This window comes from Pipistrellus hanaki (genome assembly GCF_964339955.1).
Source record: "Pipistrellus hanaki genome assembly, chromosome: 4".
Taxonomy (NCBI): domain Eukaryota; kingdom Metazoa; phylum Chordata; class Mammalia; order Chiroptera; family Vespertilionidae; genus Pipistrellus; species Pipistrellus hanaki.
Genome location: NC_140506.1, coordinates 55,674,432 through 55,698,842, shown reverse-complemented (window position 1 = coordinate 55,698,842; position 24,411 = coordinate 55,674,432). Strand labels below are relative to the sequence as shown.

General features: G+C 39.5%; 1 protein-coding gene across 1 annotated transcript in view; it reads left to right on the top strand.

Annotated features, from left to right (window-relative positions):
* The window catches only part of FBXL17 (F-box and leucine rich repeat protein 17), a 408,991-nt gene extending 400,109 nt beyond the window's left edge, over nucleotides 1–8,882 (top strand). The window contains exon 9 of the mRNA XM_084881035.1: nucleotides 6,338–8,882. Within this exon, the coding sequence (XP_084737161.1) occupies nucleotides 6,338–6,478 (141 nt within the window). The 3' untranslated portion in view covers nucleotides 6,479–8,882. The remainder of the gene's footprint in view (nucleotides 1–6,337) is intronic.
* Nucleotides 8,883–24,411: the final 15,529 nt, after the last annotated feature.

Below are 24,411 nucleotides of genomic sequence, written 5' to 3'. Positions count from 1 at the left end.
GTCACTTAATATAAATGGACTAGGGGCCCAGTGCATGAATTGATGCACCTTGAAAGAAACTGTGGGCCACGTGGCTGTAGTGGATACAGGGGCAGGTCTTGGCCCATCCTCTGTGCCCCCACAAGACCCCTCCCATCACAGCCCCTGGTCCCCTCTCTGCCAACAGCCCCACACTCCCACGCACTGACGTTGCCGGTGCTGGCCTCACTCACATCTACTGATGGTGCAAAGCGATTGGAGCCAGCTCCAGCAGTGGGTGCAAGTGTGGCCAATGCCATCAACTGGTGCGAGCAGTGGCTGCTGCCCTGATCACCCATCGGGAGCAGGGGGAGGTGGATTGGGGCTGGCACCAGGCTCTGGCAGTGGGTACAAGTGGGGCCAGTGCCAGCAGCAGGTGCAAGCACCAAGCAGGAAGGTGGTGCATGGGAGCAAAGAATTTCAGTAATCACCAGAGACTTTCCCGGATGACAGTAACCGGTGCCCCGCCTTGGCCTGGCGCCCCCGCTCACCTGCTCCACCATCCCTCCACAGCCAACACCCATCATGTTTCGCACTCTGCCACCTCCTGCCAACACCCGCCACGTTCCATGCATGCACCTCCTGGTGGTGATGCACATCATAGTGACCGGTTGTTTGGTTGTTCTGTTCTACTGTTTGGTCTATTTGCATAATAGGGTTTTATATATATAGATTCTTCAGCAGATTTTTGTCAGAAATTCTATTTTCTTGAGCAACACGTATCATTGGGGAGATAATTCAGGCCAAGGCTAACGCTTATCTGGAGCTTTGTGGGGAGAGTATTCCTAAGGACGGGAGGAAACAGTATGACTTTCTAGATAAATTGGTTAAACTGAGTCCTGGAGACTCTGACAGTACTCCCCTCAGCCTCCCATAGCAGCAGCAATAGAATGAAACCGTGGCGCGATTTACCTTAATTAGCACAGCAGTTTGCCTCACATTTTCCAAAAGTGCTGATAGATGTTAACTCAAAAAAGATTAAAATACCAGACAAATTGCCAGTATCTTAAAAAGAGTTATAATAATTTTAAACATGTAGATGATGGTTATGCAGTCTTTTGAGAGACCTGTAAAATCCAATATTTCTTATGTTTAAAGAAAAAACCCTGTGGTACATGTCCCCCCCCCCCCCCCCCTTAATCACAGTAATTTATTCAAATGACACTGCTACATACTTTTTAGGAAGATACGCTGCATTTTTCAAATTGCATGTGTAATATAGGTGGTACCATTGATAGTTTTCAGCAAGAGGAAAGAAAGACATTGAATCCTGAAAACCAGGGAACATGGGGAAAATGTTTTTAAATTTATTTTTATGGCCTTTTTCTATATTACATATATTTTATGAGTTGGAACAGAGAACAGTTCTTTTCATCCTAACTAATGGAGCTGTACGTGACAACAATGCCTGCAGACTTTGTATGTGGGCGTAATGATTTAAAACAATGTGGACCCTCCTGGTGTCTTACACTGAACTCTTTCTCGGAGGCACGGAAATGCTGAGAGAGTCAGTACAAAGAGGTGAGCATAATTTGTACTTCTGAGCAGATAAAAGTAACTTTAGTGTAAAGCTTGCCACACTGTAACGCCAGGAGACACCGTAAGTAAAAGATGGAACTTTCCCTAGTGGGGCCCCATGTATTTCCCTGAATAACTTCTACTCAATAAAGCTCTTAAGTGGAATATTTGCGTTTCCCCCACTGCTTTGTTTTCCAGAATTTACAGAGTGCAGTTAGCAAAAAGATTGCTTAGAAGACTCACTTATCCGCAGAGGAGCTGCAGTACCGTTTTTTCATGCAGCTGTACAAAGCCAAAGCTCTTTCTGTTCTTGCCCATAACCTATGAAAGCCAGAGAATTAACAGTCTCAACTCTAAGTGTACCTTGCTTTGTACAAGAGAAATAGGTAAATTGAATCTTGCTAAACAAAAGGATGTATAAAATACATTGGGAGAGCTGACAAAATAGGTTAACCCTACCATGAAAGTCTTTACTAAAGTGAACAATGATTCTCTAATTTATATACTTCATAAATCCATATTTTCATGTATCAAGTTTGCTCTAGGTGAATTGTATCTCCTTGCAAAGCTGTTATCACATGGAGATGTTTTCTATTTTTAAAAATTGGACCTTCTAAACAAATTGCCTGTCAGCCTGGGTATAAAACTTGTTACAGGCCCTCTGTAGTGCAGAAAGGATGTGCCATAGAAGACAGCCCCGTCTTCATGGTGGGTTTAAACGTGTCCCCGTCTCCATCCTTTTTTTGTTATCTCTTTTCAGTTAGTCGTTCCTTGAATGCTAAGTGGCTTGGCGCATGTTTAGTTCCTTTGCGATGTGATACAGATTTTCTGAGTATCCTCTCTGATCAAGTGACGTCAGCTCTCCCTACCTAGATCTGCACCCTTCTGGTTTATTTATGGCAGGAGGGGGCAAGGTGACCTAACCGTAGCCTCAGGAACATCAGATAAAGAAAAGGGAGGATTTCCAGAATGTGTGTTATTGAGGAAAATTCTGTAGTCTCCTCCAAAGAGTCTTAATGTAAAATAGACCCTTCTTGTATATGAATTGTATTTTATTTAAATACATCTTTATTGATTTCAGAGAGGAAGGGAGAGGAAGAGGGAGATAGAAACATAAATGATGAGAGATAATCATTGGTTGGCTCTCTCCACTGGGGATCAAGCCAGCAACCCAGGCATGTGGCCTTGACCAGAATTGAACCTGGGACCCTTCAGTCCGCAGCTGACGCTCTACCCACTGAGCCAAACTAGCTAATCTATGAAGTATATTTTAAAGGTTACTTCTTGCCCTGTGATTATTTTATTTTGAACATTATAACTAATGTTATAAAAATTTATTTCTGAAATATCTCAAAAGTGGAGCAATATTGAGTATTACTGTAGAGAATTGGTTTTCCTAACATGTTGACAGTTAACTCATGCACTCCATAATCATGCCTGCTGCAATAATAAGAGCTACCATTTGGGATCCTTTTTTTTTTTTTTAAGAAATGTTTACTTTTTGATTTGAGAGAGAGAGAGAGAGAAATACTGATAGGATGTTCCACCCATTCATGCACTCCTTGGTTGAGTCTTATATATGCCTTGACCAGGGATCGAGACCACAACCTTGGCACTTTGGAATATTGGGACAATATGCTAACTAACTGAGCTACCTGGCCAGGGTCTTGCAGACTTTTTTCGTCAGGCACAGGGTTAGGCATATTATTACCGCTAATCCTTTATAACAATCCTATGATATAAGTACTTTTATTCTGTTTTTACAGTTGAAGAAATAAAATCTTAAAGTGAAACCGGGATTCAAACCTGTTTCTAGTTGACTCTGAAGTCCATGGTGTGAACGCAATTGCCATGTTTCTGCTTTACATGTGCACAGCTGAGAACCTCTGTCAAAGGCAGAGGAGTTAGTTCAGGTGGGAGAGATGGGCAAGTAAGGGGATAATGGCCATTCAGTGTGAGAGGGCTTAAATCCAGGACAAAGCTCACAGGGGGCCAGCCATGGGTGCACAGACAGGGGTGCCTAACTCAACCTTGTGGGCAGATAGGCCTGCTGCGGAAAGGCTTCCTGAAGGAGGGAATTCTTGAGCTGAATATAAGTTCCTGTGGAAATTGCTGGTCTTTGTGGTTATGATTACTTTAGTATCTAGCTTGGCCTTGCTGTTGGATTTCTAATTTTTATTTCGAGTTTGTACTGTTATACCAGATGCCTGGTGCATGAAATTCATGCAAGGGGCTTGGCCCTCGCAGCCGCAGCAGCTTGCCTCGGCTCTCACAGCCCCAGCTTCATCTGGAAGGCTGTCCTGAAGGATGTCTGAGAAGGTCGTTGGGCTGTCTGGTCTAATTAGCATATTACACTTTTATTATTATAGACTAGAGGCCCCATGCACCTTCTCGAAATCTGGGACCTCCTCAGGGGATGTCCGACTGCTGGTTTAGTCCCAATCCCATAGTGGGGATCAGGCCTAAACAGGCAGTCGGACATCCCTTTCACAACCCGGGATGCTGGCTCCTAACTCCTCGCCTGCACGATCACCCCTCACCACTTTGCCTGCCTGCCTGATTTACCCTAACTACTCATCTGCCTGCCTGATCACCCCTAACTACTCGCCTGCCTGCCTGCCTGATCGCCCTTCACTGCTTGCCTGCCTGCCTTCCTGATCGCCTCTAACCGCCTCTGCCTCGGCCCCCGCCAGAGCGGCCTCATCCAGAAGGACGTCTAGAATGAAGACCAGAAGGTTGTTGGCTGTCTGATCTAATTAGCATATTATACTTTCATTATTATAAAAGTATATTTTTTATAATATACTTTTTTATATACTATGCTAATTTCATTCATTAGTAAGTAGGCCTGGCTCATAGGTTCAAAAAATGATATGGCTCTTATGGATGTTACATTGGAGCAGGAGAAGTAGACATTAAACACGGCATTTATAAACTAACTTTATAATATAGGTGCTATACAGGAGAGGTTGGCAATATTGAAAGAGTGAGCAGCCTGGAAGTCTTACTTCATTTGGGGAGAGGACAGTGACCAGAGTTACCTGGGGAAATGAATTACAGCTAAGTACTCAAGAATGAGTAGGGTGAAAGGTGATGGGGAATATAGTCAGTAATATTGTGATAAACTTTGCATTGTAACAGATGGTGAATAGACTTGTGATTACATAATAAAGTATATAAATCTTGAGTCACTGTGCTACCCACCTGAGACTCCAAAATAGTTTAACAAATTTAAAACAATGAAGAGTAGGAAGTATGCATGAGAAGGTGGTTTTAAGGGGGAAGTGTATTAAACAGTATTCAGGTAAAGAAAACAACATGTGCAAAGTCCCTGAGACCAGACAGAACTTGGAAGCTTGATAACATAAAATTCAGTCAGGTGAGTGGCTAGTATAAAAAACAGGCTAGAGAGGTAGGGCGAGATGACACAATGGCCTTCTAAATGTACTGTTATAAGCTGCCTCAACACAGGCAAGTCTTAGAACATAAATTTAAATTATATATATATATATATATATATATATATATATATATATTACTTAAAAATCCTCTTAAGATCATCAGCTCATATTCTTAACTCTATATCAGTTCTTCCTTTTCATTCACAATTATTTTCTTCTTCTTTTTGAAAACAAAATGTTATGCACCATATCTATATCACAAAAAGAATTAACTGCATGTCTTGTTTAAATTTAGAATAAAAATTGATTTCTATACAAGCAAATTTTGAATAGAGAAATATTCTGACAAAAATTAACTATCAAACAAATTTATTTTTAAAAAAAAGATATCACAGTTTTCCAAATACCGTATTACTTCAGAATAGTGCAGACGACGGAATGTCGTGGTCATCATACTTGTAAGCAGGATGCAAAGACAAACAGCAAGGATTTCATGTTATCCTAGGGCTTTTCTGGTGATTCTGATCTTTCCCCGTGGTGGACAGATGAGGAAAGGGAGGAGAGAAATGTGTACAAGAAGTCCTGTCCTTTAGACCAGCTTACTTAGTCTAAATGAACTATTGATGTATTTGGAAATGCCCAAGTGTTTGATAAAGATTTTAAATAAAGCCCCCTAAAAGTTGTGGTTCTCGGGTTAATCATTTATTTATCTAAAGGATGAAGGAAGCTGTCTACTTCTGTGATATGAACTGCAATCAGCTTAAAAATAATTGACAAATTAATCCCTTCACAGCACAGCAATTGTACAGGTGTTAGTTTTAATTAGGCCTGTCTGATTGCCTTGTCTAATCAAGAATCAAGGTGGTATCTTTGATGGTTAAGGTCTAGTGGGGCCATCCCTGACCTGCCAGCCATGTATGTTTTAATTATTGATTCCTCCCACTTCAGCCCTTTCTCCACGGAGGGACTTGAAGTCTGGAATACCTTCACATTTAAAGGGGAGAAAAATAAACATTTCCCCCCAGCGTTTCTATCTACAATCTTGTCCTAAAAAGCCCCGGCAGGTTGATGACAAAGTCAAATGCACATTCGAACACTCACTTGCTGCAGCCTCCCCTTCTAAGCGCTGATGGTAGATTTTCAATGGACACATTTAGGATCTCCGCAAGTCCCAGTGACTTATGCGTCTAGAAAACACGTTTGATGTCTAGATATCCTGTGTCTTCTTAAAAGTCTGTAAGGGAGAGTGTGGTACTTAGCCAACCAGGGCGGTCAGACAGAAAGGGCCGCGCGTCCTCTCGCTGAGCCCTTGCCCACACAGTGCGGGGAAGGACTGGGGGGCGGGCGGCTGGTGGTTGCAGCAGTGCAGGCACATGACAGCCACCCTTGTCTGCTTGCAGGTGAATGAAGTGACGGTGGAGCAGCTGGTGCAGCAGTACCCCCACATCACCTTCAGCACCGTCCTTCAGGACTGCAAGAGGACCCTGGAGAGAGCCTATCAGATGGGCTGGACCCCCAACATGTCCGCGGCCTCCTCCTAACAGCCCTGCCCGCGCTCAGGCCCACGCGGCCGCCCGGCGGGGCGGGAAGGGGTGCAGACGTGGGGTGCGTGGTCTCTCGGAAAGGTTTTAACTGTCACGTGTCCGTGTGTGTACCCGAATGTGTATATCTGTGTCTTGTTCGCATACTGCCTAGCATAAGCGCAATTGCTGTTTCGTCCCAGGTGAGCTGGTTGTTTTTCTTAAAACTTGAAGATTTTGAACGCTACAAACCTTTTAATTTTTAAGTTCAAAGGTTCATTTCTCTCTCTTTTTTTTTAAAAAAAAAAAAAGTGTTTTTACTGTGGGATAAAAATAAATATATTATTTTGAGCTTCTAATTCCTACCACTTGGTGATGCCCTAAAGTGAAGGCAACTGCATTCTTTCCCAATGAGATAGACTAGCGCACTTCCGCTATGACAACCAGAACATACATGATGTTGCAGTAGTCAGAAGCCTGGGAACTAGCTTCTCTCACTCCCACATGCATACACATACTCGCGCGCACACATGCACACACCACACACCAGAGCAGTTTCTTTCTGCATCATTTCGGACATAGGGGCCTCCCTCCAGGCCACTGGGAGAGCATGCTGCCCACTGCGGCTCTGCTAACTCAGTGTCCCCACAAGGGGCCAGCCTGCTGTCTGGTAGGCGACTGGGGGACTAGAGAGGATAAAGCCTTCTGTGAAATTTTTATCTGGAGGTACCAGTCCCCTGGCCAGCTCACAAAAGTTAATTATTCATCATTCTACAAATGCGTTCTGTTGAGTACTAAATATTTCAGTTGAGTTTTACATTAACATTGTGTTAGTTTTTATTTCATGGATAGTAACTTGTCTTGGATGTATTTTAACGGTATTTGGAGCTAATCTTCACATTATTCACATTAAAGTCACCAATGTAATTAATAGTGTGAAGTTATTTTTTAAAAAAATCTACAGATCATTTAATTATTTTTGTTAATTTGGGTAATTATGAAATTATATTTCTGAGATTTGGGGGTAGTCACATTAATAGAATATTAATGAGTGATATAAATAGACAATCTTTTTTTTTTTTTGCTTTGGGCTTTAGAGCAGGTTTTTTGGTTATATGCATGTTATTTTTAAATAGTTCTTATGCTACTGCAAAGATCTATTGCTGGTTAATGTATCAGTTAAGAAAAATTATAAAATCTTTTCTTTAAGATTCTGTTTACACTTGTCAGAAATAAGCATTTCTTTGTTTAAAAATTGACACCTTTCAGTTAAGAAAAGATCTATGTAAATGAATGTTTTGATTTCACACATATTTACAGTTAATCCATGTAGAGACTCAGGCTCAAATAACCTTTCCTCTGTCTAGATTTATAATCAAGACAGCAGGGAGCCTTTTTATGCTAAAGAGTGATTATCTTTCCCAGTAGAGCTAGATACAAAACCCTGGCTTGTGAGTTTGCTATTTATTCTTCCCCAGTGTGGACTAGCTGTTTTTTTGGTCTTTAACAGGTATACGAAAGTTTGAGTTTAACTTTCTATAAGCCCAATATTGCTAAAACGAGGCTATCTGTAAGAAATAAAAAATAGCTTTACATTCAAATGCCATTCACTAATTTATAATGACTCCAAGAAAATGTAAAACAACTGCTTTTTTTGATTATGTCAACATGTTTCTGATATGTTTTTTTTTTTTTTAATTTTTATTCTTTGCTTTTAATCCAAATCAGCTAGGAAAATATAGTCAGTACCCACCAAGGGTATTTTTTTCTGTCACTAAATGGATTATTAATTTAATTTTAAGGGAATAAAGTTTGTGTAAGAAAAAAAAACCAATTTACTATTAATTTCTTACACATCAAACTGTGTTTTCATTTCTCCTCCACTGAAAAATATCTTAAATCATTATATTTTAACTGGTTTTTAATCCAAAACTAATTTATAAGACCCTATGAATAGTAATTGTAGCTTGAGTGAGTAAGCAAAAGTTTAATTTTTATATATGTCACACTATATTTTAAATAGTCGAAGAAAAGACTAAAGAAGGGAGAGCCATCGATGATACAGGTGGCGCCATTTCAATTCAAAATTGTTATAATTTGGGAGTGTTACAATTTGGTTGTCGAATGGTTTAAGAAGTGTATAATTGATTTTTTTTTTTTTTATGTCGCAGTGTTTGATCTAACGTGCAGCACTATAACATGCTTCAGCGTGGGCTGGGTGGGGGGAGTGGGCCTTGCACTCTTGTTCTTTAAGATGCTGACTAATCCAGAAAGCCTGATGCCACATAACCTGGAAAACTGCTTTGGTATATTTGTAGAAATCTCTAGAAATGTCATATCCAGCCTCAGAGCATTAATCTGAAAAAGAAAAAGGAAAAGGAAAGAAAAAAAAAAAAAACAAGCAAACAAACAAACAAAAAAACAACCAGAAAAAGCATTACCTTGAGTGATCCTGTGGTGGTTGTTGAATGTGTTCTTATTAGATGCTTTCAATTGAGGCTTAAAATGATTTTTCTGGGCAATATAGAGTTTTTGTTTTGTTTTGTTTGCTTAGAATGTTATAAATGTATGTGGACACGTTTAATGCAGGGCTTTTTATCCTCTCCAAATGTCAACAGTATTTTCAGAATAAAGGCTATGAAATATATTGCTGTAGTGGAAATTCTGGTCCTTTGTCTTTAATGTCTTTTTGAGTGGATAAAGGAAATTTACTCGGTTTGTAGTTTCTATATTTCTGTGAATCTTTTGACCTTGCAATGGGTTGCAATAAAAGAGAAACAAAACTACTGCGTCTTTTGTGTGTGTGTTTTTTTTTAGAGACAATCGGTGGTCTCCCTGATGCTGGTCAAGTGTGAGGCAGCCAGTGGCCCATGCCCTGAGTGTTTCACTGGGACTTGATGTAGGTTTGACTAACCAGGAATAATAAACAAGACCAGGTTTAGGAGGTTCTAGTTTGGCTAGTGATTACTGAGATAAGATTAAAACTCAAGCATTTAAACAAGGATTTACAATCCTATTCCCTAAAAACTTAGTCATTATTCACTTAGTTTATTCACTTAGTCATTAATGTACTCATTTACTTTTTTTTTTTTAAGGTAAATTAGTACACTTATTGAGTAAAAAACATATGCCAGACACTGGGTATTTAAAGATGCCATCCTCAGGTTGCTCATAGCCTAGCAAGGAGAAATTCTTGAAAACCAGCAATAGCAATGGAGTACAACAGGTATAATAATGGGCACCATTAAAAAGGGAGCACACACAACAGAGTTGCAGCTTTGAGAAGGAAGAGCTTCACAGAAGAGGAGCTTTTTTTGTTTGTTTTTAATATATATTTTATTGATTTCAGAGAGGAAGGGAGAGGGAGAGAGAGAGAGACATCAATGATGAGAGAATCATTGATTGGCTGCCTCCTGCATGCCACACACTGGGGATCAAGCCCACAACCCAAGCATATGTCTGACCGGAATCAAACCATGACCTCCTGGTTCATAGGTCGATGCTCAACCACTGAGCCATGACTGCTGGGTGAGAAGGAGCCTTTTTTAAAAATTAATTTATTGGGATAAGATTGGTTAATAACATTATATAAGTTTCAGGTGTACAGTTTTATAATGCATCATCTGCATATTGCATTGTGTGCTCACTACTCAAAATCTAGTCTCTTTCTATCATCTTCATCCTCCCCCCACGCCCCTTTTCCTCTGGTAACCACCATACTGTTGTGTGTCTATGAGTTTGTTTATTGTTTTCTTTGTTTATTGTTTTCTGTTTTATATACCACATATCATGGTTTTGTCCTTTTCTGTCTAACTTACTTCACTTTAGCATGATACTCTCAAGACATGTTGACATAGCCCTGACCAGTTTGGGTTTGGCTCAGTGGATAGAGCATTGGCCTGTGGACTGAAGGGTCCTGGGTTCAATTCTGGTCAAGGGCATGTGCCTTGGTTGCAGGCACGTCCCCAGTGGGAGGGGTATAGGAGGCAGCTCACCAATGTTTCTCTCTCATTGATGTTTCTGGCTCTCTATCCCTCTCCCTTCCTCTCTGTGAAAAATCAATAAAATATATTTTAAAAAAGGAAAAGACATGTTGACATAAACGGCAATATTTTGACATTTTAAATGGCTGAGTAGTATTCCATTGCATATATGTACCACAAATTACCCAATCATCTGTTGAAGGACACTTAGGTTGTGTCCATGCGATGGCTATTGTGAATAACACTGCAATGAATATAGGGTACATATATCCTTGCAAATAAATGTTTTTGAGGTTTTGGGGGCAGATGATCAGAAAGGGATTGCTGGGTCATACAGTAGCTATATTCTTTTCCACAATAATTTATTGAGCAACCTCCATACTGTTTCCATAGTGTCTATACCAGTTTACATTCCCACCAGCAATGAATGAGGATTCCCCTTTTTCCACAGCCTCTCCAATACTTGTTGTATCTTGTCTTATTAATAATAGCCATTCTAACAGATGTAAAATGGTATCTCATTGTGGTTTTGATTTGCATTTCCCTTATCACTAGTGAGGTTGAGCATCTTTTCATGTCTGTTGGACATCTGTATGTCTTCTTGTGAGAAGTGTCTGTTCAGATCCTCAGCCCATTTTTTAATAAGATTGTTTATTTTTTGTTGTTGTTGAGTTGTATGAGTTCTTTATATACTTTGGATATTAACCTCTTATTGGAGGTATTATTTGCATATATCTTCTCCTATTTGGTTGCTAGCCTTTTGTTCTATTGATAGTTTCTTTTGCTGTAAAGAAGCTTTTTAGTTTGATACAGTCCCATTCATTTGTTCTTGCTTTTATTTCTCTTGCCTTTAGGATCAAGTTCACCAAAACACCTCTAAGCCCAAGGTTCATGTAGTTCATAGCTATGTTTTCTTCTATGTATTTTATTGTTTCAGTTCTTATATAAAAGTCTTTAATCCATTTTGAGTTAATTTTTGTGTGCAATGTCAGATAGCAATCTAGTTTCATTCTTTTGCATGTGGCTTTCCAATTTTTTTAAAAATATATTTTATTGATGTTTTACAGAGAGGAAGGGAGAGGGAGAGAGAGTTAGAAACGTCGATGAGAGAGAAACATCGACCAGCTGCCTCCCGCACAACCCCTACCGGGGATGTGCCCGCAACCAATGTACATGCCCCTGACCGGAATCAAACCTGGGACCCTTCAGTCCGCAGACTGACGCTCTACCACTGAGCCAAACCGGTTTCGGCGTGGCTTTCCAATTTTCCCAGCACCATTTATTGAAGAGGCTTTCCTTTCTTAATTGTATGTTTTTGGCTTGTCAAAAATTAATTGCCCATATATGTATGAGTTTATTCTGGGCTTTCAGTTCTGTTCCATTGGTCTGTGTCTCTCTTTTTTCCCCCTGCCAATACAATACTGTTTTGATTATATAGCTTTGTAGTATACGTTGAAGTCAGAGAATAGGATACCTCTGGCTTTTTTCTCTTTTTTTTTCCCTCTCAGGATTGCTTTGGCTATTCAGGGCCTTTTATGGTTCCATACAAATTTGAGGATTTAAGTTCCATTTCTTTGAAAAATGTCATTGGGATCCTGGTGGAGATTACATTAAATCTGTATATTGCTTTAGGTAACATAGCCATTTTAACTATGTTAATTTTTCTAATACAAGAACATGGAATATCATTGTGTGTATGTGTGTGTGTATCTTTAGTTTCTTTCAGCAATTATCTTGTATTTTTTAGTGTATAGGTTTTTCACTTACTTTGTTAAGTTTATTCCGAGGTATTTTATCTTTTTTGTGGCAATTACAAATGGAATTGTTCTTTTTTTCTGATATTTCATTGGTAATATATAGGAATGCAACAGATTTTTGTACATTGATTTTGTATCCTGCAACTTTACTGTATTTGTTCTTTGTTTCTAATAGTCTTTTGATGGAGTCCTCAGGGTTTTCTTATATAAAATCATGTCATCTGTAAATAGTGACAGTTTCACTTTATTTCCAATTTGGGTGGGTAGGCAATAGGCTGGGACTGCAGGATCCCAAGGAAGATTTCAACTGAATCTGTAAGTGCTATTTCATAAATTGAAGGGTGGCATCACCAGTATGTTTTATTAATATGCTATATTTTGTATCAAATATTGTATTACATTTCAAAAGTAAAAAATGTTTTATACTTTGCACTGATTACCAAGAATTGCTAAACCTAGATGCAAGGTTCCCAACCCATTGGTGGTGGAGGTGAGCTCTGTGTGAAGCAGAGCTTATGCAATGCCACACCTACGCACATGGTAGAGGTCAGAGAACATACTAGTCTCTTCTTCCCTTCCCCTGTGCTGGGAACATCACGTTCATAACTTTCTGGTTTCTATCTGACCATCATTAGAATTCTAAACCCAACAGCTGTCCATGTGGTACTGAGACAGCTGTGAGCATTCTTGTGGTATAACTGTCATGTCATTAACACAGGAATCAAAGGACCACTGCACTGTTTTGTAAAGCGGCAGGGGTCCCTTTCATTTTCAATTATACACGTAAGTCCTGGTATCAAAAGTTTTGAGTAATACAAAACAATCCTCTGTTAACGTGATCATCTATTGTTAAAATGAACAGTAAATTAGGGTGCAGCCTGTATACTTCATTATTTGAATAAACCACAATTTATTTACTCATTCTACCATTGGTGGGTAGTAGGTTCTTTCCTATCTATAGCATTATGCTTTTTTGAGATATGTAGTAGATACAAATGCAGCAATATAGCTTCCTCAGTTCTTGGAATGCAACCAAATCCAGAAAATAAACTTCAAAATCGCTAAGAAATAACCCTAATTTAGTTAGCATTTCCTGTGATTCCGCTTGGCTAATAAAACTATATATCTGTGCCATCAGCCCAAGAAAAGAGAAACATCCGAGAAGAAGCATTTGTTTCGGCTTTTTTATTCACCTTATAAACGTGGGTGGTTATTTCCATCAGTGTGGCATGGTCTGAGGATAGAGACGTGGCTAGACCAGGCGGATGAGCACCCACTGAACCATCCATCTAGCCTGAAATATTCCAGTAGTGTGGCTGTGTGCCTACATGTATGTGCATACATTCAAGGGCCCATATGTACCATCTAACTTTAAATATGCCCATGGAAAGCAATCTATTCAGTTTTCTTTCTTACAGGCTCTCTCATTATTGCATTTAGATGACTGGATTTGCTCAACTGCATTCTATGCCATTGAAGGCTACTCTCCCCGTTTCTTCCTAGCTCTACTTCATTCTTATAGTTAACCAAAGAGTCTAAGAAAACTGGTGTAGTTTGGCTTTGCCTGGTTTTGACCTTTATATGACCTTTGTATGTAATGTTTTGTGACTTTTTTTTTTTTTTACGTAATAGTGTTTGTAGGATCCATCCATTTTGTTGTGTATAACTCTAGTTTACACAGTTTCGTTGCTACATAAATTTCTGTTGTGTGGACATATCACTATTTATCCACTCTGCTATTGAAAGCATTTGCTTTGTTTCCAATTTGGGTCATTTACAAATCCTGCTGCCAAAAATATTCTTGTACAGGTGTCGTTGTACATGACAAGCACACATGTCCAGGATACACACCTAGGAGAGGATGTGCTAGTGTTCACATATTTTCAATGTTATTAGGTGATGCCATCTTCCAGAAAGGTTGAACTGATTCACATTTCCACCAGCAGACTATGAAGGTCCTTACTGTTTGCTTTTGATTGCCATGTAGTGGCATGGTATCATGGTTTTCGTCTGCATTCCCCGAAAAAATTAGAAAAGTACCTTTTCATATGTTTATTGGCCACTTAGGAATTAATGGTTTTAAAGAGCTTTAAGCCAACAATTGTCCTCTCATTTCAGAGAAAATAAAGAAAATAGACAGGAAAGTGTAGACAGGATTGCCACAGTTGCCCTGTGGATTACAGCGTTGGTGTGAAAGCTTAGCAGAGGACAAGGGATGTGAGGGGCCCTTTAAGTAAGATGTTTATAGGTTTAAAAAAACAAAATTTTCTTCCCCATTCCTGTGAGTTTATTACATTTTGACGTATGGAAGGAGGCCATTAGCTTGGATTTAAATGAGAAAGGATCTGATCAGTGCCTAGATGTGAGATTTTATGGTTATTGTGATGATGTAATTAAAGTAAATATCATGTAAACCAATAAAATAAAGGGAAAAGAGAGTTTCACTCTTCTGCTATGAAAACAAAATTAATTGCTTTGGGAATCCAGATGAAGAGTCACAAAAAATCTTTCAAATAAGTTATAGGGCACACAAAACTTAGAATGTGGCAAAATGATAAAAACCAAGAAGGACTTTGCATTTAGATTGCTTCAGAGATGAATTTAATTTCTTACTCCTTTTTAAAGACACTGAAATGAGAAATCATAGATGTTATGTTATGCAGATGGTTATATGAATGCAAATCAAAGAAAAAAGGCTTTGGCTATACATCAAAATATTAGCAAATGAATATACATATAATACATGCACTTTTAAAAAAATATATTTTATTGATTTTTTACAGAGAGGAAGGGAGAGAGAGAGCTAGAACCATCGATGAGAGAGAAACATCGACCAGCTGCCTCTTGCACCCCCCACCCACCTGGGATGTGCCCGCAACCAAGGTACATGCCCTTGACCGGAATCGAATCTGGGACCTTTCAGTCCGCAGACCGACGCTCTACCACTGAGCCAAACCGGTTTCGGCAATACATGCACTTTTATGTTAAAAATAAAATACATACATATATTTTTAAAATAATTTTTAGTAAGTTTTTAATGAAGTAGTTGACTAGCTCTCCTGACTGTGCTAATAAGGCTTTCACCGTACTCACTTAGAACCAAACAGATACCCAACTGATGGGAAATCAAGTTTTAAAAAGCAACATTTTTTTTTCAATTGAGGTATAATTTACCTAAAATAAAATACAGTTAAATACAATTTTCTGTATTTTGAAAAATGCACAGACTTTTGTAACAAATACCCCAAACAAGCTATACAATAGATATAGCACAGAATATAGAATGTATGTGTATATGTTTATAGAGATACAGCTACGTGGGTGTGTGTGTATGTGTGTGTGTATGTATATATACACCACCCAGAAATCTCCCCAAACCCTTTATTCCACCATAGACAACCAATGTGCTTATTGCTATTACACTATTTTTGCCTGTTTTTAATATCTTATAAATAAAACTATACAGTATATATTCTTTGTGTTTAATGTCTTTCTCTCACTTGATTGTTTTTTGAGATTCATCCATGCCATTGTGTATTAATCATTGCTGAGTTATAATTAATGGTATGAGTATACCACATGGTATGAGTATACCACAATTTACTTACCCATTTTCCTATTAACAAACATTTGAGTTGCTACCAGTTTTTTTTACTGGTATAATAAATTATGCAGCTATAAATATTTTCATACAGATACTTTTATGGAATATAGTCCTAGGAGTGGAATTTATTAGTCATAGGACATGTTAGACCTTATGAGAAACTGTCAAACTTCTTTTTAAATGGTTATACCATTTTTCAATATACCAGTTTCAATGAAAAAGAGTCCCAATTATTCCACATTCTCAGCAACATTTGATGTTGTCAGTCTTTTAAAATTAGCAACGTTAAGGGCCCATTAGAACTTTAACTGGAATTTTATTTTAATGTCTAGATAAATTTGAAGATAATTGACATCTTAACAATATTGAGTCTTCTAGTCCATAAACAAGATATATTTCTCTATTGAAGTCTTCTTTAATTATTCTCAGCAATGTTTTATAGCTTTCAGAGTAGAGGTATTGGACTGATTTTATTAAATTTATTCTTATATATTGTGTGCACTTCAATCTACTATAAATATAATTAAATATTTTTCCATTTTAAATTGTTTGTGACTAATATATAGAAGTACAATTTATTTTTATCCAGCAAAGTTGCTAAATTTACTTATTAGTTCTTAGCAGTTGTTTTGCAGAGTTCTAGGATTGTTTTTATTTTTAAAAGTTCACAATAATAAGGATAATGCTCATTTCCCCCAATATGTATGTCTCTTATTTCTTTTACTTGATTTATTGCACTAGCTTATCACTTCCAGTACAATATTGAATAGACCATGAGCTCTGACATCTTTGTTCACAATCTTACAAGGGAAGCACTGACTCTTTCATAGAGTTAAGTATGATCTTAGTTGAAGGATTTTTAAGATCTTAGTTTGTAGCGTCCTTCATAAGATTGAAAAGATTTCTTTTGTTTTTAGTTTGCTGAAAGTTTTATTAAAAATGCTTATTGAGCCGAAACCGATTTGGCTCAGTGGTGGAGCGTTGGTCTGCAGACTGAAGGGTCCCAGGTTCGATTCCGGTCAGGGGCATATACGTTGGTTGCGGGCACATCTCCGGTAGGGGTGTGTGCAAGAGGCAGCTGGTCGATGTTTCTCTCTCATCGATGGTTCTAGCTCTCTAACTCTCTCCCTTCTTCTCTGTAAAAAAATATATTTTTTAAAAATGCGTATTGAATTTTGAACCTGGTATGTGTCCTGGCCAGAAATAGAACCCTTAAAATTTTGGTATATGGGATGACTCTCCAATCAACTTGAGCCACAGCAGCCAGAGCTCAAATGTTTTTCTTCATCTTTTAATAGCTACCCTCATAGTTACCATTTATGGTAGCTTTCATTACTTCCTATTTATTATGTTTCTCTGACATTTTTCTCCATCGTTTTCAGTATTTCTTGAAATCGATTGACATAATCATTTTGATTCTCTCATTTATTTTCCTTTTTATATTATGGTCTCATATTATTTTATTTTTGAAAAAGCTTACATAAAATTGGTATTATTTATTTCTTAAATGTTTTAAAGAAATCCCCTAGTGAAATCATATGGCCTTGAGTGTTTCTGTATGAATGTTTTTTATTTGGGGTTTTTACTTTTTACATTTTTTTTTTTATATCAGAACAACACAAATGATTCTTAAATTTCATCTGTTATATAATTTTAAAATAATTTAAAAATAGTTCAGAATCCCTGTTATCTTTTTCATGTTTGCAAGATCTATAAAGATAGCCCTGTCCATCAGGCATTTTTATGTGAACAAAAAATGCCTGTTGGTGATTAGAGTTTTCTCTCTAAACCAGCCTCAAGGTCAGTGGCTAATAATCTAACTGCCTAATGGAAAAAAAGTTTAAAAATGATTCGAAAATAACAAAAGCCAGAATTCTACAACGTCTGCTCTACAATGTCCTGTGTGCAATAAAACAAAACAAAAACTAATAGATACAGGAAGAAAAAGGAAATTCTGAATCATACTTAAGACAAAAAAAAAAAAAAAAAAAAAAAAAAAAAAAAAAAAGAGCAGTCAGTTAAATAGACCTGATATAATTCAGATATTTGTAATTAGCAGTCAAGAACTTTAAATGAACTATTATAAACATGCCCGAGTATTTAGGGAAAAATGGTCATAACGAGTGAACAGATGGGGAATCTCAGCAAATAATGGAAACTATATTTTAAAAATAGAAATTCTAGAACTACAAAGTATTAAAGCTGAAATAGAAAATTCATTGAATATACGTTGTAAGAGCAAATGTGAGTTGTCAGAAGAGTCATAGGATATGATTATATACCAATAGAAACAATTTAATGTGAAAAATGGGAAGTAAAAGCTGGGGGAAAAGAACAAAACCTCAGTAGCCTGTAGTGCAAGTGGCCTACCAATATGCAATTGAAGCCCCAGACAAACAGGAAGAAAAGAATGGGGGAGAAAAATATTCGAAAAAAATAGCAGCCAAATCCCTGTAACTTAGAGACTTAAACTCCCAATTCTTTCTCACCTAACTGGCAAAGCTGAAGTGTCTTTTTAATCTTTTAGCCTTCCCGTTGTTGCTTTCATTGAGCTGTTTATAGTCTTCCCTTGTGTGTGCAGGAGTCAGCCAAGGATTGGTGGAGATTTTATATGCAGATTCTGAGTCTCTTTTTATTTTCAAGATTTCCTCACTCAATTTTTCATCTCTTGGAATCTTCACTCACCCTCCTGATCTCTAGAGAGCAGCATTCTGCTCAATTCCTAACCTTCCCCAGTACCACATAGACTGGGAGTCCCCCTCAGGGGAAAGACCATGTTAAAGCAGACCTTGCCCAATGAGTGTGCTTTCCTTCTTTAAATGGTTGAATTCCTTTAATAACTGCCCATTGGGGTTGTTCCACAGTGACTTCCAAGTGTATGTTATTTGTTTGTTTTTTCCAGCTTTATTATCTGTGGGAGGGTTAGTCCAATTCAAGGTGTCCTTCCACTACCAGAACCATAACTCCTAACGATGTCTTGCCTCTAAAGAGGCCAAATGTAGACATACCAGAGGATCACTTTTAATGCTGTGCAGTGTTTTGCAGTGACAGAGACAGCTCATGGCCCTCCAATACCCACATTCTCTTTCTTCCTTGGGACTAGAGCCCAGTTTCATGTAGACTTACAATGGCCATTTCTCAGTCTCCCTTGCAACAAGGAGAACTAGCAAGTTCTGGCTAGTGAGGGAGGAGTATACATTCTGGGAGACTGAGAGACAGACAGCAGAAGAAAAATCCCCTTTTCTCTCTATCATTCTTCTCATCTTCCAGCATGTGTTGTGGACCTGATGGTTGGAATTTCAATGTCTATCTTGAATCATGAATTGACAATCGAAAGATGAAACAAAAAGAAGAGTAGGTCTCTCATTTCTTCAGAGATCTACCAGATGTGCCTACCACCAGGCTTCTTTTAAGTGAAGGAGATACACAGTGTTCTGGCCACAGTTAGCCGTAGTTGATGCTAATCCTAACTGACCTGAGTGCAGTGAGGCCCTCCTGTCAGTAATGTGCCGTTATGTACCGGCATACACACTGTTCAGGACTTTTATCAGGGAAGAACGGAGGTAAAGTAAAGAGGCCATCAGCTTGTAAACCAGGAGATCTGAATTCTAGTCCTACCTCTTCCAATGGCAACTACATATTTTGGTGAAAATGTCTCATTATTTAAATAGTCTCTGATTTTCCTTTCCCCATTCCACTGAAACTCTCCACGATGTACTTCAGATTTTTGGTATTTTAAACAGTTATGGAGATTTTGTGTGTGTGTGTGTGTGTGTGTGTGTGTGTGTGTGTGTGTTTTCTTTTTTCTTTAATTTGATCACACGTCTTCAGTTACAAGCAAAATTTCCTTTGTCCCTTGGCTTCCAAGGATATATTGTGACCGAAATCAAAGAGTCAATGTTCCCATTGATCTATGCCTCCTAACTTTATGTTTTAAATGGAAAGAATACATTTTTGTGGGGGTACCTCTCTGCTCAGAAATAATTCTCTAATTTTTTAATAGGCTAGAACCAGTCAGCAGCACAAACCAAACAAGTAAAACACATTTTCAACAGCGCCGAGGCTCAGAAGTGCAGCTGAGACGATTAAATGGTTTTATTTTCTAGATGACTGTTTTTCAAACTAGAAATATGTTTTGCATCAGTGATGTGTTAAGGTCAAGTCAAGACAGGAGACAGTGTGTCCCATGTCACGGAGACCAGGATAATGAGAGTGTTCTCCGAGAACTGGCTCAGAGGCTGTTCATTTCACCGGCAAAAGGTTAGAGCAGACAGATTGCTTCTCATTTGATGTCTCAAATTAAACTGCTGGCATGGCCTGCCTCAAAGTAAGAAACACACGTGTTTGCCAAACAGATCCTAAAGAAAATCCCTGAGTGGGAGAGTTGGTTCCTTTAGCTGCAGCCTTTGAGGCTTTTCGATGGGGAAGTGTGCTGAGGAGCTGAACCAGGCTTTCAATGGCAATGCTGCTCTAAAGTGCTCATGAGGGTGGCCTGGTGGGTCTGAGGCTCGGTGCCTTGTCAAAGTGATGTGGCATAGAAGTCCACAAGTACAATTTAGAAAACCACACATTCAAGATGCACATTAAGATCAAAGAGGGATTACTGAAGATAGAAAATTACCTAGAAGAGATTCTTCTTAGCGATTCCCCTCCATTTGGCCTTACCTTGCCCTCCTCTATGACCATCTCCTTCCACCACCAAATCAGAGCTAAAATGGCCGGTTCATGGTCCCCACACCAGCAATAGCAGCACCACGGGTCCTACCAGAGGTATCAAAGTCTGTATCTGAATTAGATCTACAGGCCATTCAAAAGTCTTGGTCCATGCCTATCAAATAGGACTCATCCTGGTACACCACTCACAAGGGTGATGCGCCAGCACCGTTCTAAGGTTTGGAGAATACAGAATAATAGACAAATTCTGCTCTCAGTGAACTTGCATTGTAATGGGGGAGGGTAAGAGATCAATAAACTCGCAGACAAGAATTTGGTTTTTGTAATGGTGATGTGTTAGGGCACAGAAACGGGATGAGGAGTGTTAGGGTGGAGTGAGGATTCCTAGTTGTACTTAGAGATCAGGGAAACCTTCACTGAGGGTGAAATTTGAACAGAAATGGAAACAAGCCACTGATGAGTGGCCAGAGGACCTGGATTCCAGTCCTGAGTCTCCTCCTCACTACAGAAGGCAACATTTTGCAAGCTATTTAAACTTCCCAGCCCTTGGTCTCCTCATCTGCCATCTAGGCGTGAAAATACATCATGCTTTGGAAGGTCAGGTGTGATGCCTCTTTGCATGAGTGCTACTCACCCTGTCAGCCAGGGTCTAGGCTTCTTGGCTCTTTGCCTCTGACTCAGGGGGACTAAACTGGTGTGGGTTGGAGTTGCAAATGGAAGTGTAAGAGTTGATCTTTGTGCAGTCACTCTAAGTCTTTCCTGATTACCTTACACAGCAGTGGCCTCACTTTCCAGAATGGAGGTGCCCTCACGTGACCTTCCATCACCGGTTTCCTACCTGACATCCTCCCTATACTTCCTCCTTCTCACCTCCATGTCCAGATCTCCTCTAACATCTCCACTTCACCTTTTCTCAAGGCTTGGTCCTTCCCTGGGATGAGGCTGCTTCCACTTTCCTTCAGTGGAAAGTGTTTCTCTCCACTCAGAAGCTCTTGCTGCATCTACATGTCCTCCTTGCGTCCGTTCATTTTGGGCTGTTCAATGTGTGGCATTTGTCTGCTTTAGGACCCCTGGAGCTGCCAGGTAAGCCCTCTTCTATGAGCATAAACTTGGAATGCTCACTCTCTCTATCCCGATTGCTGGGTCAGCAGATGAAGGGACAGTAAAGCTGCCCCACCTGTAAAATCCCCCCGCTAATGTCACCTTTGATGGAAGAGACCCCTAGGCAAAGACTGTGCTGCAAGGTACATTGTGGAGTTTGGTCCTTAATGAAAATCAGTTCTTTCCATAATGTCTATATTTGGTGTTTCTGAATTTTATTTTGTGTTTCAGTTGAGTCAGTGTTGCTGAATATCTGTGGAATGTGCGATAATTTTTTGTAAAAAATGCAATAAAAGAAACATTAGCATAGGAAAATATTTTATGTTGTGTAAAACACTTGGCTGAGAAAATGTTTTAATGCATTATATCAACGTGCTGCAGACACTGAGCAGGCGTGAGCTCTGTCTGGCTCTGAAGGAGACCCAATCAGTATTGCCAAGATGGGAGGCCTGGATCAGGAAGAGGATTGGGGATCAGAGGTTTCTCTTCAACTGAATCCGCACATATTCAGCACCTTCACTGCAAAACACTGTTCTAGGCTCCTTGGCAGACATATTGATGAAAAGGACACCCGGCCTCTCTTCCTGTGGCTTACAAGCTAGGGATGCTCTGGGTATAAACATTAATGCATTCGGCCCATCTTCATGGGAGTTAATATCAACAAAGTACTGGGTTGAGTGCTGGGAAATGAAGATAAAACAGATGTGGACTCTGTCCTCGGTTCTAGCAGGGCTGAGAAAGCAGATTCACAAGTTGCCATAAAAAATGTCACATGTGATGAGTGGTAGATTTTGACATTAGTGATTTTGTATCATTTTTAAACAGTTCATAGCCCTGTTTGATGGGCTTTTGTTCATAGAATTTTTGTGACTTACAGGGAAGAAAGGTCATGCTTTCTTTCTGTTCATGCTTCCTGTTCTCATTAATGTGCCCTTTTCATCCCTTGCACCTCTCCTTTTATCTGACCTCTTGGGCTTCTCCCGTAGTAAATGCTCAATAAACATGTGTGCAGCGGATGAACCGGACCTGCTGTGTGCTTGCCGGATATATGCTAGTATCCCAGTCCACTTAACACACATGTGGTCTCCTGACCTTAATCACAACTCAAGCTGCCTCGATGCACAGTGTTAAAAGGAGTTTAATAACAGCATTCTCTCCAGCGAGGAGGACATATGGCCCTATATTTAGACTTCAGTTGAAGTCTCAAGGGTTCTTTGCGGAGGCTGCAAACTTGCACAATCCAGACCACAGACAGCAGGCATGTTCTGTTTCTTTGAAAACATTTGGTTCTAAATGGCTGAGGCATTTACCAGCAACTCCACTCCTAGTATTCTCTACCAGCCCCTCCCTTCTTTTATATTACCTGACTGGAAACTTAACACACTCAAGCTGTCAACCCCCGAGAGCCAGCAATCCCTGACTTAACCCATCTTGATTCAGGGTCTGAATATTCAGGAGCATGTAGAGCATTATGGCTCCAAGTCCGTGTCATTCCTAGACCACGAAATTTAATGCTGCAATAACCTCCATTCCCAGATCATTGGGGGGAAAACGCTGAACACCTTAGTCCACCTCTAAAGGGATGCTGATCCCCTGACCTACACAAATGCAATAGTCATGGATAAAACATTGGGAGGCCTAGGATATTGGAGCCTTAATATTCTGCAACCAACAGGCTTTTAAAAAAAGGGTCCTATGACTTAAAAGCATCAATTTTTTTTCACTTTGCATAAAAATAATCTAACATCAGAGTAAAAGAAATAGGAATATCAATTTTTAATAAATACAAGCCACAAAATAAATTTAATAAATTATGAATGAGAAAATTATTGAAAAATTAAATATTAAACATTCCCACATAAAAATGTAGAACATTTATTAATTAGGGAGCATTTTCAGAGTAATACTTGCACTTTAAATTGCTCGTGACTGTTTCAGCACGCAGAGCTGTAGACCTATGGAAAGCGGCCACTCCACCTTGGCACGGCCGGCCAGACCAGAGGGCGGACACCCTCTGGTCGTTCCCTGCGGGATGGTCCGCGTGGCACCCCGGGGAGATGATGGGGGAGAGAGAGGGAAGTGGGGCCAGTGGTGCGATTTCTAGAACTGGCTTTTATGGAACCAGATAAGACATCTCTCTTTTCCTGTTTGGCTTTCCAAATACAAGGCAGAGCGAATTTCATTTGATTGGACATTTCCGGCAGGAATCTGAAGAAAGGTCCATCCAGGGGTGTGTGATTCTTTTCCAGGAGATTTAAAAAAAAAAATAAAAAAAATAAAAAAATTCCCAGCCCAGATGCTTTCAGGCTGGGCCTTGGGCTAGGAAAGGTGGAGAAGAAGGGATAGTGGAAGAGGGTGTCTGGAGAGGGACACGCTTTCATGTTTCTCTCCCTCGGAGTGTTGCAGTGCTTTTTCTTTTTTCTTTTCTTTTCATTTATTATTTATTTTTTTACTTTTAATTTTTTCTTTTATTTTTTTTATTAAGATATTATATGTGTACATATCTTACTAATCCCCCCCCCCCCCATCCCATAGACCCACCCACAATTACTCTTTGGTCCTCTCCGCCTTCTCCACTCCTCCAATGGGAAGATGAGGCTCAGTGGGTAGGCGGAGCTGGTGTGGAGCGCACATGCGCTGTGCTGCCCGTGGCGGTGCGACGCTGTGGTGGGGAGGGAGGGACGCAGTGATTAGTCCCCGCCCCCTCGCCATCCTGGCTGAGGCTCCTTCAGAGCCAGGCTCACCTGCAGGATCCACTTGGCCCATCACGCTCTTCCGGGTCAGCCAGCCCTGGGCTCCCAGCCTCCCCGTCCCAGAGATGGCACCTGCACCAGG